We start from the raw sequence: 18,605 nt of genomic DNA, 5'->3' as shown, positions 1-18,605 counted from the left end.
ATGACTGAGCCGACGCAGCTGGTACGCATTGACAATTGGTAAGTCAAAAACCAGGAAAGAACATCAAAGGACGTTGCTCCTGTCTTTTCAGAAGATCCAGCAAACACCAGCAACTCAGTTGGCAAAACAGATGATGATGTCCGTGCAAATCATTGTGAAATACAAGAAAGGGTTTCCAAGAATCCACCCTTAATCAACTTAATACCCCCCGCCCGTAATTACACAGAGGAAGCATAGTGTGACATGGTTGAAAGCAGTCAGACTTTAGCGATCGCCTTGAATAAACAGCTAACCAACTATCCATGGCGAACTAATGGAATAAGTAGTGAGGTCAGAGAGGAAAATGCTGAAATTGTCGATTTGTCTGATGACGCCGTGCTGATAGAAAATGAGCAAGTTGTTGAGCGTACTCAAAGCGAAAAAATCATTGGGGTACGAGGAGGAAAGAGGACTATGGTCTCAATTAGTGGTGATATAACTGCACCAGATGATACACAGGAAGATATAACAAACATTCAAGAGGAGGAAGACCTTTGGATCGAACTGAAGTCGCAGTGCCAAGACGACAAAATGAAACGGATATTTCAGACAGACAATTCAGGCCCTCAAGTGGGAGTTTCTGTGTGGAGTGAACAGCTGAAAAATCTTGAACAAAACCAAATGTCAACGCCCCTGATCGGAAAAAAACAGAAGAAATCTAAGTTTAAATCTAACTTCAATAGCGGACGAAATAATAAAACATGAATGGTGCCAAAGTTTCATTAAAAAAAATGAAGAACAAAAATAAGCATTGCCCAGGTATTCCTCATCGGAACGATGAGACAGTAAATGAATATAAGGGGCCCCCACCAGACAATCAAGGTAACTTCACTTCACCCAAAGACAGATGTCGAGACGTCACCAGCCACAACGCTGAGAAAGAACAAAAAACCTGTATACATTTCAGAGAGGAACAAATGAGAGACAGTGGAAATGTCACTAAAGTGTACAGGCCTGATGGGACAGAGCAACATATCCCTCAGGACAAGGCATTCATGAGGCGACAAGACGTTAAGGGACATGTTACAGATGCAGCAAACAATATGCTAGTGAAGGAACTGCAACTTCTGCAAGAATTAGGTTAGAGGTACAGACGACAAGACAACACAGACGAGCAAAATGACCCAGTTGAATTAGTAGAAACACAAGGAAATCCTCACCCAAAAAAGTCACTCAGGGGAGAAAAAAAAAACAAGCGTCGAGGAGACGAGCATGTCCACGAATGATAAAAATCAACTGTCAATTGCGGCCAGGATGCAGATACATAACAACGTCATGGCGGAACTGACGATCTCCCTTGCTCCATACCCTAAATTATATGAAACTATCAATGAAAATGTGAAAGACAATACAACAATGCTTATGCTGCTCCACTCTAAATTAATATTGATAGAAACTTTTGTAAGAAAAAGTAGAGGACCGACTAAATCAGGAAGCAGCAAACTCTTCAGTCTGGCAAAGAAGGCTATGTGATTTGGCAACCGGCGAGCAGGGAGAAAAATCGATCATGATGCAGGCTCTGCTAGACGCACTAAAATGGATGAGAAAATCAGCTGAAATCAAGGACAGAGAGTCTAGCCCAGTTGCAAACATCGATACGGGGGCAAATCACGTAACCAAAGACCCTTCTGAACAATTCCTCCAAGCTCTCGCTCCAGCAAAGATAGTGGTCTAGTCTGCAAAGACGCAACCAAGGTCAAGACTACTAGTCCATACTGAGCAGGAGGCTACCTATACAAAGATGCCACAGCAGCAAAAAAATAAAACAACCAAAGAAACGTCCATACCATCTAATGTTGTGGGCATAGGGCGGACGTTACAACCAGAGTTATGAGTGATCGCATCGACGTGCCCTAGTGAATTAAAAGAAGCTTGGAGAAAGGGTAGAGAGGTAATCATGCATCAACAAACTACCAATGTTCCCAAGACAAGCCTAAAGGTGCATGAAAAGAAAGAGACGGGGGGGGGGGAAGAAAACATCCACCAGTGGTGATGGTATTCACCCCATATTCAATGCAACACAAAGACAGACTAAGGAGCGACTGAAATTGAAGAAGAGACAGGATTCCAAATAATAACATGAAGAATGAAAGGGCTAGACAAAAAAAACTAAAAATATCAAATCTTGCACCAAATTGAAATTGAAAGGCTTTAGGGCCTTCTTGCGGAACATCCACTTATAACAGGGCACTATTATGAACCAAAAGAGGACAGACAACGGAAGAGAGAAAGGTTACAACGTGTGGAGATAAAGGAATAGTGCCAACTAAATTAGACTCTTACATAGATGAGACTGAGCCCGAATCTGACGGAGAAGACGCGATATCACATGACTTGATTGACGATGCATCCTTCTGCGTCGAAGATAATAAATCAACAGAAGAGATAGAAGAAAATGACTGTGAGGAAACAGACGGCTCCACAGAAGATTTAATCGAATCAGAAATAAATATAACGTATGGGGTCTCCAGCAACGAGGATGCCAAAGAGGAGGACTCCATTGCCGAAGCGTGTTCTTTTAAAACGTTGGAAGACAAACGCAAGGGGGAGCAAGTTGAGGAGAAAAACCAAGGATTTATCCTCAGAAAAACTCAGACACAAATGGAGCTAAATGGAACCCAACAAAACCAGCGAGATGTTTGAACAAAACTCCTCCAGGTAGAAAAAGTTACCCCAATAAGCGTTGCTTGCGGGAAAGCAAGTCAAAGGTGATGCTTGATAATATCCTCGACGAAAAAAAACGAAACAAATTTGAACCAGAAAAATTTGCTGTACTTTTTACTTTGCATAACAGAGCTAAAGGAAATTGAAACGGACGACATTGCGATCGTTGAATATATAGACGAGAACAGAGTCGACAGAGTAATACTCCATCTAAACTCTGTAGGAATAAAGAAGAAATTATTAAAAGGTGCCGCAAAGCTCAGAAAACAGGGATATGAACTTACAGACTTAAGTAACAACGACCCCAATGGCACTGCAACATTTTCACAAAACAAAGGAAAGAAAGCGTTAACGAGAAAAGAAAGAGCTGATGACAAAAAAAATACTTAAAAAAAAAAAGACACCAAAAACATTGAGATCATAATAAGGAACTCAATCTGCGAAAAGCAATCCAAAGGAGTCAAAGAGATCAAGCAAGTTCATGTAGGGAACGATGACTGGTCGTGGGAGGCAAGCTCTTTAATCATCTATAAAAAGGATTAGCAAAAGGAAGGAAATGGAAAGGACCAGGACTCGTTAATCTCCTGGAACACCAGGGGATTTAGTCATTTGTTTAATGACTCGATGAAAGATCTGAGAAATGCATCAATAATATGCCTTCAGGAGTCCTGGATCCAAGAGCAACCCTTTTGTGAAAACTTTGAGGTGCTCATCAATCTGGCACAAAAAGGACCTAATGAAAGACTGTACAAAGGACTATTGATGTTTATAAAACAAAAGCATGGCACCATAATTACAGGAAACGGAAATCCGAATCCATTTGTACAATGGGCAATAATCAAATTGCAAGAGCAGGTTCCCATTAATGAAGCAGATTTTTAATAATAAATATATACTGGAACCCTGTAGGAATAACACTACAGAAGTTGCTTCAAAGCATTTCCAAAATAATAACAGACGAAATGGCTGAAGACCCACTATTAACCTTGGTTATATGTGGCGATCTCAATTTAAAATGCATAAATAAGCATGGCATTCTGATCCTTGATAAATTGAAATTTGGTGAGTCGAATGAAGCTAAATGGATACAGATGGCAGAAGAGAATAATCTAACAATGCAAAACGGGCAGGTGAAGGGAGATATCCCGAGTAAGCCAACCTGGACGAATGGGATCCTAAGCTCAACAATCAACTATATATGAATTCTAAACAACTGTCTTCACCAAGTGGACAGTTTCGAGGTAATTCCGCAAAAAGCTAGTGACCACAACATCTTGAGACTCGCATGGCTAAGAAAAAAAGCGGAAATGCTTTACATCAATCCGGACCTGTTACAACTAAATCATGGGAGGAACCGGCTGAGACCAAAAAGAAGAGATATCGTTGTTCTAACGGAAAGATACACTCAAAAAGTCAGGAATGATGATCCTGAAACCTCCTATGATGCCCTATTAAAATTGTTCAAAACAAAATGGACGGGGATGAAGCTACCGCTGCTTAAGCCAAAACATCCATACAGTAGCAGTGTAGTAGCCGAGAAGAAACCACTTCGACAAGATATGAAACAAAGAAAGTCTCTACGGGCATTCTTCAACTACAGAGGATCAAACAACGGACACAATATTATAAGAACTGGATGACCGGGTTTCGCCAGCATCAAGACCAGGGACAAGGCGAACAAATGCTGTGGGCATTAACACTAACAAACTCAAGAGACTTATGGTCAATAATCAATAACCAAACATTGAACCAAAAGAGTCGATTAACAAGTCGTGTGGCAGAAGCAGACTGGGTAAATCACTACTCCAAGGTGTTCGGAAGCCAGGTGTCCACAATAAAAGTAGTTAAAGTAAACCAGTCACATGCTTGGAAAACCCTGATGGATGAAGAGCAAATAGAGCAGAAAATAAAAAAGTTAAAGGCCTCATCAGCGGAAGGCCCAGAGAGGGTAACGAATTTACATCTCAAAGACCCGGGAAAATTATCGATACTAATTAGTTTGATCTTCAAGAACATCCATTAGAAAAAAAAATTGCCAGAATCACGGATAAAAAGTATCACAGTACCGATCTTTAAGAAAGGAGAGAAGACCCATCAAATTACCGGCCCATAGTCTTGCTTGACGCCATTGGGAAAAAATTTGATGCAGACCTGCAAAGTAGCCTGCCTGAACGGGCAGCAAGAAATTGCATCATAGACACTCGTCAAACAGGCTTTACAAAAGGTATTGGCACTGAATTAAACCTGTTTATTCTGTGCTTACTGAAATTGAACGCCATCAAAGCCAAAGAGAAGATACACTTGGCCTTCATAGACTTAAATCAGGCTTTTGACGGGGTGGACAGGGACAACCTCTAAACAAAATTGGAAAATTGGGGCTCCCCATTAGGACATCCTCCAACCCATAAAAGCCCTACACGCAAACACCTCCAGGCGAATAAGAACCAACGAGGGAAAATTTACTATGGGGATAAGAACTAAAAAAGAGGTAAAACAAGGATGCCCTTTAGCTGCGACTATTCAAACGGTATCAGGTAATATTATCCCTATATATATGGTGGCCGTACATAATATCGCCGGGAAAAGGTTGTGGCGATATTATATGGGTGACCATATATATGGGGATAGGGGCAGCCAAAAAAAAAGGGTTTGGAGTTGCGGGGGTGTCCCCCCGCATGTTCCATGCAATAATGTCCCCACAAAAAACAGCCATTTTCCGGTGATATTTTTGCATGGCGATATTTTTGTGGGGATATTACATGGAACCATTCAAACTGTACATCGCTGACTTCTGCAGGCCTTGAGACATGCCCGGCACTTCCCACCCAAAATAAATAACAGTGAAACAGCAATGATGTGCTATGCAGATGACATTGTTCTGGTATTTAGAACACCAATTGGCCTGCAACATCTGCTCAAAGAACTACAGTCCTACATGGTGCTAAACAAGCTTGAAATAAATGTTAACAAAACAAAGATTATAACGATAGTAGGAACAAAGAAAGTCAGTGAAAATAGATTCTCCTGGAAAATTGGGGACGAGAGATTGGAAAAGGGAAATACCAGAAAGTATTTAGGCATTACATTCAATCAGTCAATTGCCGAAAAACAATGGGAAACAATGGGAATTGGAATGGGAATGGCCAGAAAACTATGCTCCCAAGGAATACGTTTGAACGGAAGATTTGGGAAATTCACAATTGGAGCTGTACGATCCATTTACTTTCAAAAAGTGACGCCAATGTTGACGTATGGGAGTGAAGCTGGCCTGAATTTAGCTTGGAGAACATGGGCGAAACTGGAAAGCCTTTTTTGGAAGCCAATATTGAAACTGCCGAGATGTACACAAATAGTTGCAGTAAAAGCAGAATTATGGCTCCAATCTCTGAACGGGGTGGTAAGATGGAAATCTCCATCTATCTTGAGGAAGATCTCATTAAAGGAGCCAGCAGATGGCTATAAAATCTTAGCCGCAGATGAGCAAGTATGGTGTTATTGAACAACTGGAAAGAATGCAGGATTCAACAGTTAAGAGAGTTAGACTCCTCACTTGAGGAATTAATCGCCAATCCCAATAAAGTAAAAGAAAAATTAGAGACAGGATTGGATAAAAACGAGAGAACTGCGACTTTCATTTAAAACACAAATAAATGCAGCTATAGAACATCGGCAAAGAGACGCCATCCCAAACTACCTGAGGAGGCTCTCAGGAAAACATTTTCGGCAATGCTTGATGAAAATATGACTTGGGGTCTACCCTACCAATGAATTTCTGCATAACACTGGAAAACGAGGAGTACTGATGGATGCGAAAAACAGGAGGTCTTGGAATCAACTAAACATCTTTTGCTTGAATGCCCCGCTCTGTCGCAAGAAAGGTCTAGACGTCTAAGTTCGTATATACTCTCTTTTAAAGTAAAATCAAAAGAAGACTGGTGGCTTGACTTTATACAAGGGAGAAATCCACACTTTACATGTGCTGGAATACATTTCCTACAGTTTCTATTGAACAAACAACGTCTAAGACAAGAACAGGTCGTGCAAATGGAAAACGAGATCGCTGATTAATGAGAGACTATGAACGTGTTAAAGGAAGATGGAATTCCTGACGAAAGCCCTCAACGTATTAAAAAGAAATTAAGAGTGAAAGATTGAAAGATAGATATTAACTTAAGTAGAAGACCGTTGGATGGTTTTATGTGTAAAAAGTGTCTTTTTGTAAAACTAATTCACAATAAAAAAAAAATAATAATAATTAGAAGCGTTACCCTTTTCTTCAGGTCGAAGTCAAAATATTAGCATGTATTCAGTAAAAACCATGTTCTAAAACTCCTCATAGTATTAAAAGAAGCACCTTTCTGCTCCACATGTTTAATCCTGCAAGGGAGTGTATACCCCTGGGATTGAAACCGGCAACAGCTTCATAACCCCCACTCCCACAATCCTGATGATATTTGGCGGTTCTCCTGCTGACCAGTCATATTTGATCATTTTTAATCTAGGAATGTTTAAGAATTGTTGGTGTTCACGTTTATAGAAACTTTACCTTTTAATGTAAAGTCTTTTTGTTTTGATAAAATACCACTTTAGAGCTGTATAACGTTTTTTTTACACCTTTTCCCTTGTGATTCCTGTAGGTAACAGACCATGATAAGGAGTTGCATAAGACAACTCTCAACATCATTCAGACAGATTGCAAGAGACATAGGCGTAAGTTGCATATTTTATTTTCTCTATTTATTCCCCAATCAGTGACATGTCATGCAAGTGGAAGAAGGGATTAATATACAAGTAAAAGTGTTAGTGATATTGTTAAGAGTATTAGGTTAGGGAATTCACTTGGCCCAAATTATCCACCAAGAAACCCCAGCTCTGCAGGGTTATAAAGCATGATTGCTTATGATAGCTGTGAGTGCTCCAAGATCGTTTCACCTCTTATACATTTGGAAACCATTGAATGATGCTTGCGGCTCTAAATTATGAAGAGACGGTTGAGGGGAGGAGGTCAGAAGGAGAGATCAAGGAAAATAGTGGACCTCAAGGGTGTCAAACAGGGTTTTATCTGGGAACTCCTGCTTTTTACCATCATTATTAATGACATTGGTGAGGTGTTATCAGGAGTCATTATAGCTGCCCTTCCTTTGTGTATATATATATATATGGAGAGCTGTATTCATTGTAGAATCTTGGTTTATAAAATCAAAAAGAAATTGTTGATCATGGGCACAGATAAATTATAGAATCAGTTAATACTGTGGTGTACCACCTTGGTGAGATATTTCGATGGACTGTGAATCAAGTTGTCAGCAAACCTAAATTGGGGCCATCATAGAAATAAATGCATGAGCAAGACCAAATTGAAAGTTCGTGTACCAATACGATTTTCCAGGGGCTATGAAAAGAAAATGGACACAAATTTGAAAAAAACCTAACATTGGCATGTTGGTATTCCCAAAGGATGAAAGGTGGGGTGCGGTAGTTTTTCATTAGTTGCGGTAATGGAACAGAAAAATAGGAAGACATTTTTTCATGTTCAAGTGGAAACTTGCTCTTTTGTACTGTTTTTTTAGTTGGATGCTATATAATTCAAAGAGTTATTACGGCCTGCATGTGTTGGCAGCTCTATAATCTTTGGAGATTATGCAGCCCTCTCCAACATGGCTGCCGAGTTTGCCCTTGCATGCCTCACAGAACTGCTTTTCCTCCTGCAGCCAGAAGCCTTTTGCACATCTCAACGTTTTGGCAGTTGTTCTGAGCAGTCGCTTCTTTGTTTATCTTTCGGCCTATGAGTAGCGATTCCTCCTGTTTGTTTCCTGTCTAGGAGCTGCTTCTTTTCTTCCTTTCGTTCTTCTTGGTGTCCTTGCTTGGTCCTATCTGTCTCCCTTCTTTCCTCCGAGGATTTTGTGCTTTCCTGGCCATGCCAGGGTGCCCTCTATTTATCTGTTCACCGTGTCTCTGCTACCCTTGCTCCTTAATCTGGCTATCAGTTTATCCTAATCTGGTCCCTATTGCCCTCAATGGTCCTTGGTGGGAACCACTGTACCAGATCCTGTTGCAAACCTCAGGTCAAAGAATTGTGAAAGTCTCCTGTTTGGAGTCACTCAAGGTTTCTTCTGCTAGCTGCTGTTTCCTCCAGTGAGAGCTGCTCTTCTCTGATTTCCACCTTGCCATGAAGTGTTTTCTCTAAACCACAAGGCAGAGTGGCTTCCAGGAAGGTCAGGCCACACTACCTGAGGTGCCTCCCTGAGGGTGAATGAGGCGCAGTGCTGCAGGCCTGTTACTGCCCCAGGAATGGGTTTCTCTAGATCCTGGTATGTCCCCCTGGAATGCATCCTTTAGGACTTTAAGTTTTAGAATGTTGGGTTAGTGAATCAGCTGACCAACAATCCCCTTTCATGGGGGTGTTATAAGTGAAGCGGCAGGGTTCACGAATCGCTCCCGGCAGACGCTGCCACTTTACCTGACAGAAGAGAGACAAGAATCAAAGCTTCACTCCAGCACAGATACCTCAAGGTGAACGAGAGCCGAGGGGAGAGACCGCGGAACACAGAGCAATGAAGGTCAATCCAAGATGGCGCTGCCTTCTGCAGACAATTTTCAAACTTTGCTAACCTCGATTAACTTTAATAGACTTAATGTCAAATCTTTGCCAGTAAAGCGCTTTTGAGGGAAGTTGAAGGAAACAGTGAGAATAAACTAGCCACGCGAAAAGACAGAACCAAACTGGGAATAACCAATCAGAAGAGTATTTAACAGCACAACCCTCAGTCTAGGAAGGATAAAAAATGCGGGGCACGCCCAGTAAGGGGGAGAATCCTGGTGGAAACTGACCAATGAATGCTTTCTTGATACAGAAAGAGAGCCTGAGAGAAGAGTGCTAAGCACCTCACTGCCTCGAAGGTAGAACTACTTCTCTGGAGGAGGGCTAAAGAAGGCACATGGAGGGTTCTGAAAGCCTGTAAACCCTGAAAGTAGAGCGTCACAATATGATTGTGGAATACCTCTTTAATGCTGGGGCTGAGCAAATGGAAGCAGATGACAATATATTACCACATGCAACGCCTAGGGAACTGTAGCAGAGGACCCTGGCCCATGGAAAAGGATCTTTACAATATTGGCTGTCTGAAAATCCTTTTTACCGACAATTGTGAATCCTTCGATAAACAGAGGCCTGGGTGAACCAGTTGTGAATCCTGAACGTCCAGGCAGACCAGTTGTACATCCTGAGAAACAAGAGAGACCCAAGCGGATGACTTGGGAATTCTGCGGGAAACATGGATTCTGAATCTTTACTGAAACAGAGGTCCAGGAAGGATCTGTGGTGAATGCTGCGAGACCCTGAGGCCCCAAAGAGGCCAATTACAAATTCTGAAGGTGAACACAAATCTGAGCAGGTCCTGCTTTGTATCCCAACGAGACCTGCAAGATGGGGCTTGCTTATACCTCACCATTGACCTCAATACCTGGGAAGAAAGCAGGAAAACCGAGAGGAATCTGGCCTTTGAGAAACCCAATTAAGAGTTTTTGGGAGGCAGATGAATACGTCATTCATAGCTTCTGCCCCTCCCCCGACCCAATATTGCACACTGAGGCAACCGTAATGCCCTTATCTCAGGCAGGTGCAGCAGGACATACAGACATGTTAAGCTGAAGATGGCAAAAGTAATCAAACTAACATTGTAACAATATATGTGTGTGCATTAGACACAAAGCATATGTGGACCCAACATGAAGAACACATACAATAGGTAATATATGCATTTATACATGAAAAATACTAACATAGCACCCACTACAGATGAAAGACACAAATACTGCTCATTAACATAGAGAACCAAGCATAATGGGGCAGCCATCTTCTCCAAAAGGGAAGCTGCAGCATGCTTTTAAATAAAGGCCCCAAGACTTCTAGAGAACTCAAAATGTTAAATTCACAGAAATGCAGAGCCGTGCAGAGCTCAGACAGTAGCTAACAACCTGAGCCAAGGTTACAGTGAAATAAGGGGGGATAGGAACAGCAGAGAGAAGGTACGAGATGGCAATCCCCAGGACGCAAGCAGTATACGCCCAGATTAATTAAGAGCACAACCAGCCAGGTGCAGTTATATCATAAACCAAAAGACTCAATGAACAATAACTCAAGAGGGTCTCCAGTGGCAAAAAAAACATAACACCTACATTAATATTAGCTAAATTCTCAAAACAATCCAGAATAAATCTATTCAAAACATGGTCTCATCACACTTGATCCATGATTGGAAGACATTGTCTATTCATTAGAACCCAACACAGATAGGGCATCTGCCATATTCCTTATACGTATACACAGACACAAATACAAGGCCAAGTACAAAGAGATCACCCTGGCTCATGGCCTAGGAATAAGGGATGGTAACTTCTTAATGAACAGCACATGGGGCTCTCTTCCCCCCACTCCCTGTCTGACTCATGTCAAGTGTCCAAGATTGGTTAGCAAGAAGCCAACCATTTAGAAACCCCAATGTTATTCCACCCATGGATTAAGGTGCGAACCGATTACCTAGCGTAGAGATGATTTATTTTGACCTTTATCAATTTAGAGGTGGTCTCGAGAGGAGCTATCAGACAAGTATAACCCAATTAGATGTTTGAACACAATAGAGTGTATATGTAGCCAACACCACTAACCAGTCCCTATTCTCTGTAGGTTTTCATAAAATTATCAAATATGATGACGTCATTAATGACGAAGTTGTATGCACAGCGAGCTGCAAAATTGTGATGCTTCTATGCTGCCCCTGCTTTATTTGACTAATGATAAAGCTGGATTTTGCCTTGCACTTTGTCTACTTCGTCTCCGAGTTTGGTTTAGATTGACTCCAGGTCCTCTGGGTTATTAGGGACTTTTTTGGTCGTCTTAACAGAGTGTTTCTAGAAGGTACAGTTGGGCTTATTGTTTTGCTAGAGTAGAGATGGACTTTTAAAAAAATAGTTGTACAAACTCTTTTGTTGGCCACCCTCTTACTACACGTTTTATGTACTAATTTAGCCTGCAGGCTAAAGATTTTTGACTTTGTTGGCCACATCATTTGGGCCTTATTTTTTTAGAATAGAGTGTCTTGGGAGAGAAACACAGACTTGTAATGGTAGGTTTTGTACTTTGTTTGAAGAACACCTTGGCGACGAACGCCTCGAAGAACTCCCACTGTGTGGTGACCCATCCTGACCATTGTTTAGTTAGGCTTATCCTTATTCTATTTTAGAAATGTTCTTAGTCCTGTAGGCATTAATTCGAACCCTTTACCCAGAAGACTGTCTGTATAAACCAAAGTGGATTTACATTCAGACATGATCATTGAGTCATTACTTCTCCCTCTGCACTCACCATGGTCTCACCTTCTGTGCGGATCGCCAGAGATTGCAATCTGGTCATCTTCATTTTTTATGCCAATTACTAGCATTATGTGGACCTGGACCGTCTGTGAAACAGGTGAATACATCTTATATTCATGAGAGCAAAGAAACGTATCTTGGGAGAGAGGTGGATTTCTGAAGAGGGAAGCAGAGGTAACTAAAGTGTCTGGTAGTAGATCCTGGCGTAGTAGAGAATTGGGGATCTCTGGGTAATGGTACATAAATTCCTTCACAAGAGCAGATGGCAGAGAACCCAGTTCCGGAACAGCAACAGAACATTTGTTTGGGTCTTCCAGCTTATTTAATGAAACCATTGCCAGGCTTACTTCCTGATATGAAGGCTGCTTTCAAGAACTACATGTTATTACCACTTCACCCCTCTCATTTGAACCCTTCACTGGGTTCTGGTTAAGGAGGGAATGGATTTTAAGGCACCTTTGTACAGCATAGAAGCCCCATGCTTTAACAACACAACATTAATGCATCATGTGCCATCAAGCAGGTACTTTCACGAGCTACATGAAACAGACATTCTTTACCTTCATCCAATCATATATGAGAGGCTTATGCATTGGCATTCTTACTCTTTCCTTGGGTATCCTTTTCCTGATTGTCATCAGGAATATAGTGCCTCACCTAACCTTTCACAAGACTCTGAGATCCATTTTTGGCTATTCTGGTAAATTTGAAAGACGGATGAAAGTATGTGTGCACTATGCTGGTTGTTGAACAATTTCTAGGTGCTTATCATAAGTAAATGAAACTAGACACCGGCGTCCGAGGAGCCATGCATCAAACTGATTGGTTTTTAATCGGTGTTGCAATCTCTGAAAATCCGCTTCACTGTGCTTTACAACTGGGAGGTTATCCTATGTCTTAGGCCCTAATATTGTCAGCCTTCTTTTGATGCCAGCCATAACCTAGGAATATTCTAGTGGGTTTGAACATGCTGACCTTGCGCCTTCCCTTGCAGAGTACAAGGGGTTATTAATGATAATGACAATATCACTTGTATATATTGGGCTTCCGGCCTGATGTTCCCACGTACAAGCACAGTATCAATGTCCTAACCCAATTTAGGGTACACAATCTACCTTGCAAGGTTAAAGGGCTAAATGGATTTTGCCAGGATTCATCCTCTTGGCCTGCAGACTGACCCAGATATACGAGGTGATTGCTTAATGTGTTAAGCTCTCATCTTGATATCGAAAGTGTGAGGAACAGTTGGTTGAGCCAAAGGAGTACTTGTGTGCCACACACAGATCTTAAATATACTTTGACTCCACACTGTGGGCCAGGGAATATTGTGCCAGACTCAGATATGTTCTCTCTCGGGGGGGCGGGGGGTCCAGGATCTCGCAGGCTGTAGTGTTTTGTGTTTTTGTAGTTTATTAGGGTATTTCTTGGGGAGTCTTAAATAAACTCTCTCTGTAGTGAGGCTTTGTGGTTGCTCCGAAATCCGTAACCAGTTTAGTTGGATGTTTTCAGATTCACGTATCCTATGTGCAATTTTATGTAACTGTAATTGTATGTTTCGTTTTGTAGATGTCCGAAATCTGAAGATTTAATCTCATGGTACTTTCTCAGATGGTTGCTAGTTACATACTTAGAACAATGTTAGAATAAAAACAAAGCAAATAAAAAGGACTAGGTCATTTGTGTGCCAAAATGGGAGGAGAAAACGAAAATACCATTAAGCTGCAACCAGCTTACACTAATCCATCTTGAATTTATCAAAGACACCTATTGAGGATCTGTCAGGTGGAGAATTAACAAGCAGAAATGTTAAGGTGTCAACTGCATAATATTTTATCTTCACTCGAAATCCAAACACCAAATCAGTAAAGGCTGGATGATAACTTTGAATAGAATGGAACATTGCACAGATACTTGGAGGGCACTGCAAAAAGCCTTGTAAGATGATGAAGAAAGTGCTCCCCTCCTGGCTTGCCGATCTCTATCCCATAAGAAAGAAGAAAATCATGTAGGTCTTTCTTAATGGCAAATCTGCAGTAGGGTATGGGAATGCTTTGGGTGGGGCTAGGTTGGTGGCATAGGTAAGCAATGGAAAGGTTGGGTAGGTGGAGGGCAGGGCAGGCCTGGGATCATCGGCATGGGTCGGGGTAGGCAGGGGTGGCATAGGATGGTCGGGTGGTGTGGCAAAATCACTATAAATAAGCTAGTGGATGGGTCCCCAGAGATCCTTTAGCCAGGACTGCTGCCTGCACCGCTATGCTCCCTCCCCCTCCTCCCCGTAGACAGGATACAGGGTTCCCCCAGGGCCTCCAACCCACCCTTACCCTTGTGGACTGCCCCCTACAAAGCAAACAAGACCCTTCCCTAGCTGTCGCAGATGACTCAATAACACACCATATCCAGGTGAGGTTCAAAGATTTTTAATTTCATTTCCAATGGGCCTATTTGCTGTCCTTCTCTCTAACCTAAGGATGGGCAATCCCATCCTTACCAAGGCTGCCCTCGATCCTGCACTGATGCTAGTCATCAGTAAGCCCTAGTTCCTTCTTAATTTAAAATAAATATGTTTCAGAGCCCAAATTTGTTTTGTTAGTTTTCTTTTATTTCTATAGCGCCTACACCTAAGCACTTTACAATAATCAATGCGTCGGTACATTTTAAGAAATGGTGAACACATTGCAAACATGACATAATAGACAGAAAAATAACAAAGAAAACCAAACCGGAAAAAAATGAAATGATGGCCCAGAATAACAAAGTGTGATAGTCCAGCAAACCTGCACGTTGCAGGACAAAATGAAGCCAATCCACCCCAAGCACAGTATAGCGGGCGACAAAGTCTAAAAATCTAAAAGTCACATAGAAATACAGTATGTGGGACAGGTTGCAGTCCATTTCAAAGGCTTCTTTCCAAAGGCACAAAATGAGATGGAATGCCAGTGCACCGCCCTCATGGCCAAAGATTGTCAAAGGCCATCACTGCCATCTCCAGCCGTCCTGAATCCAAGGAGCCCAGCCGTACTACATTGTCACTTGCGACCCCAGCAACACGCCTTCAACGCGTGGCCAAAGCCGGAATGCCAAAACAGCACCCTGAGGCAGCGTTCCAGTCCCGGGCCACAGAGAACCCGGTGAGGAGGCACAGAGATCCCACCACAGAGCCACGGCCATGGAGGGAAGACCGCACAGCGCAGAACAAGCTCCCATACACAGGGCGTCCAAGGGCGTCACCCAGCGCCAGAGGAGAAGAAACAGCAAGGTGACAGCAGGGAACAGTAAGCACTCCGCAGCCCCAGGCAAAGGCATCCCCGCTCCATAACAGCATTGGCTACACCAGCCGCCAGTCAGAAATGGCAGATAGCGGGCCACCCAACCCGGCCACAGAATCCTTGCTCCACGGTCTACTTTCTAGTACACCTCCGATACATCCTGGCAGGCAACTCGCCACCCTCTGTTGGTACTACCCACATCTGCTGCTCACAGTATCAGCATATTTGGTGTTAAAGCTGCTTCTCTAACCAGCTGTGGTGGGTTAGAAGGAGAACACACACACTCTTGTTAGACATTTCTTAATGTGTATTTCTTAAAGAAAAGGTTAAACTATCTCTCCTTACTTCTATGAGGTATTTCCTACCTAACTAACTAAGGTGCTCATCAGTCGTCAGTGAATGTCTTAAAAGAATCTGTCCACTGTCCCAAACTAACACTAACTGACCCTACCACTATCTTAACAACTAAGGACAGGAGAATGGCTCCCTTTTCCTGGGTTCTTGCTCCTCGCAAAGTTCTGTTCGATAACTGATCTTCAAATAGCAAAAAGGAGATTGAGCCCTGTTCACCTGAGTGCTGGGTTACTGAATTATTTCAACGTGTAGGTATTTACGAAATGAAAGGATGAAAGCCAATTTGTTGGTGCTATATTTATTTCGTCAGGGGTCTTTCTCAAGGTTGTCATTCATAGAGTGACACAGTGCCATGTGTATGTGCATAGACTCAACACCAATATTAGTGATTCACAAATTGTTTCGAAGATAAGAGGTGCATCATGTGTGGTGACAGGTGAGCTTAATATATGTGTATTCATTCATAGTAGATGGTCTTTAGATACATATAGGTGATGTACATTCAACAGTGTTCCGATATCAGAACATATAAATTCAATGTTGGTTATGAGAAATGTAATGCGCCGGGAGAGAAAAGAGAGAAAAAGGTGTAGTTTAACTGATTGCATGGAATAAGGCTTTGTTAATTGTTTTTTAGCGATTATTAGTAGGATCATGGTCTTACCTTGTGGTGTGATGGTGCAGTCATTGCTGAAGGCTAGTGGATAGAGGTCCGGGGTGAAATGTACTGTTATTGGCCCGGAATGGTCTAGTTGCCAACATAGCCCTGATTTGAAAAAGTGGAACAATGTCCAAGCCAACGCCCAATGTGGCATGCTAGTCAATGGTTTGCTAGTTGGGCGAAGCTAGAGAGAATGAAAGTTGGCCTTCAGGATTCATAGGCCATTAGTTGCCCTGTCAGAAGCTAGTTGCTTTGTGTGATTCTCTCGATATACATATTAGGGTGTGGGCCTGTCTAGTGTCCAGGCGGAGTGGACGGTGTCTACCGTTCTCCTCTGTGGTCCTTCTAGGGTGCTGGTTGTCAGGAGTGAGCGGTGATTGGAATTGCCCCTGTCTTTAGGGCTTGGTCGTGCTTGCAGCCTAGTTACACTTGTTAGAGAGTCAGCTGGGCACAAGTTGCGTCTAAAGATGCATGTGGTTAGTTCATTGTCACAGATTGTGCTTCTTATGTATATTTGGCTGCCAGGAGGCCTTAAATGGATGCATGTAGGGTGGCTGGTGTTCTGCCGTGCCCAATATGCTGTGTTGGGGGGTGCCCAGAAAATGTAAGCTGTTGCTAGTGCAATTCCATTAATTACATGATTATAAAGCATGAGCGTAGCTGTGCCAGCTTAACAAGGCTTGCATAGCCTGTCTAGGGAAGTGTTGCGGTTGAGTAAGGGCATGCTGTGATGCACAGTCCTGTGTGAAGCAGGTGGGATGTGCAAAGCGATGGTTCTAAATAGTTGTATCAGTTGGTGCCTCAAATTGGGTGGTTTTGCACGTTTCTGTCCTAATCCATAATTAATTATTCCAAGTTGGAGCGCTTGGTTAGTAGGGTGACCAGATTTACAAAGTAAAAAACCGAAACAGGTCATCTAACATGTAAGTAGGATTAACTCTTGAAAGTGGCTGTCAAGGCACTACACGTTTGGAGGATAAGGGGGTTTAAGTGTTACTATTCAAAGCAACACGTATTATAATTAATTTATCACAAACGAACACTACCTTAAGTTGTAAAATGCAGCATTTCTTCTTTGTGACATTGTGCATTCCTGCCTGCCAGCTATGAAGACCTACTACAGTTTCCAATGGGAACATAATCTTGAGAATGGGGACAGAGCACCAAATACCGGGACAGTCCCTGCAAAACTGGGACGTCTGGTCACCCTATTGGTTAGTAGGGCTGGGTTGGGCTTGCAGTGGATGTCTCTGCGGTCATGGTGATCTTTCGATGCCGGCCACCATATTGCCTTTGGTCTTGTATACTAGTGAGGTCTGCGTGATGACGTGGTGCTAGCTATCAGGTGTGAGCACTTAATCATCTGCTTGATCAGAACGGCCTGTAATAATGTGAAAGCTCCTCCCAACACCACCCCAGCATTGATTACCCAACACACCTTAAGACTACTTAAGCCTACCCATAGGTACCTATCCCCTGCCAGATGTAAGGAAAGCATGGTATCAACAGTAGACACAGACCTAATAGATGCAAGTTTTGAAAACCTTTATTTTGTATTTTACTGGGGTTGGTGAAATTCTTAACTGGCCTTAACTCTAAAATGGGAGTAGTCTGAACCATAAAAGAAACCATAAACAAGTCCAAGTCAGTCTAGTTAAAATAAAGGCCTATAATAAGAAAACCTAACCGTGCCCTCCTTCTCAAATGACAAATGTTTAAAGGGAATAAAAAAAGGAAAATGAGTGTCTTAAAAGGAATGTCAGCATGGCTTAGGTAACAAATCCCTTCCCCACGTTCAGAGGCACAGGGTCTCGAGAGTTTCTTAAAAAGGATTGGTGGATGGCACAGTCCTATTAACATTGCACACTCTGGCTTGCTGGTGCAATTTAACAGTTCAGGTTGGGGCTTCAAGGTTTCAACCGTCTATTCAATTCTGTAGGCGTAGTTCGCCTTACAACAAATACAAAGTTCTGCGTTTGGCTTCCACTTTGCTACTATTCAAAACAGGCTTCCCTGTGCCGGGCTCGAGCCTTCTCCCTTTTCACATTCAACTCTTCACTTCATCACAGTTCAGCACAGGCTTTGTTACGCCAGGCTCAAGCCTGTCTTTCTCTCTGTGTGGTCCCCTTCCCCACGTTCTATCCTGCACACTTAACTTTCGCTTTATCAATGTTCAGCACAGGCTTCCCTCCGCTGGGCACCAGCCTGTGTTTCCCTTTGTGGGGTTGCCTTCCCCACATTCTATCCTT

General features: G+C 42.5%; 1 protein-coding gene across 11 annotated transcripts in view; it reads left to right on the top strand.

Annotated features, from left to right (window-relative positions):
* The window catches only part of STN1 (STN1 subunit of CST complex), a 1,349,458-nt gene that overhangs the window by 1,044,095 nt on the left and 286,758 nt on the right, over positions 1–18,605 (top strand). For all 11 annotated transcript variants that reach the window (XM_069611734.1, XM_069611735.1, XM_069611725.1 and 8 more), the window contains one exon: positions 7,341–7,413. In XM_069611734.1, coding sequence (XP_069467835.1) covers positions 7,341–7,413 — 73 coding nt within the window. The remainder of the gene's footprint in view (positions 1–7,340; positions 7,414–18,605) is intronic.

Source organism: Ambystoma mexicanum, chromosome 8 (assembly GCF_040938575.1).
Source record: "Ambystoma mexicanum isolate Mex_15411 chromosome 8, UKY_AmexF1_1, whole genome shotgun sequence".
In the NCBI taxonomy this organism is placed as follows: domain Eukaryota; kingdom Metazoa; phylum Chordata; class Amphibia; order Caudata; family Ambystomatidae; genus Ambystoma; species Ambystoma mexicanum.
The sequence above is the reverse complement of the archived record's forward strand: the minus strand, read 5'-3'. Positions and strand labels throughout refer to the sequence as shown.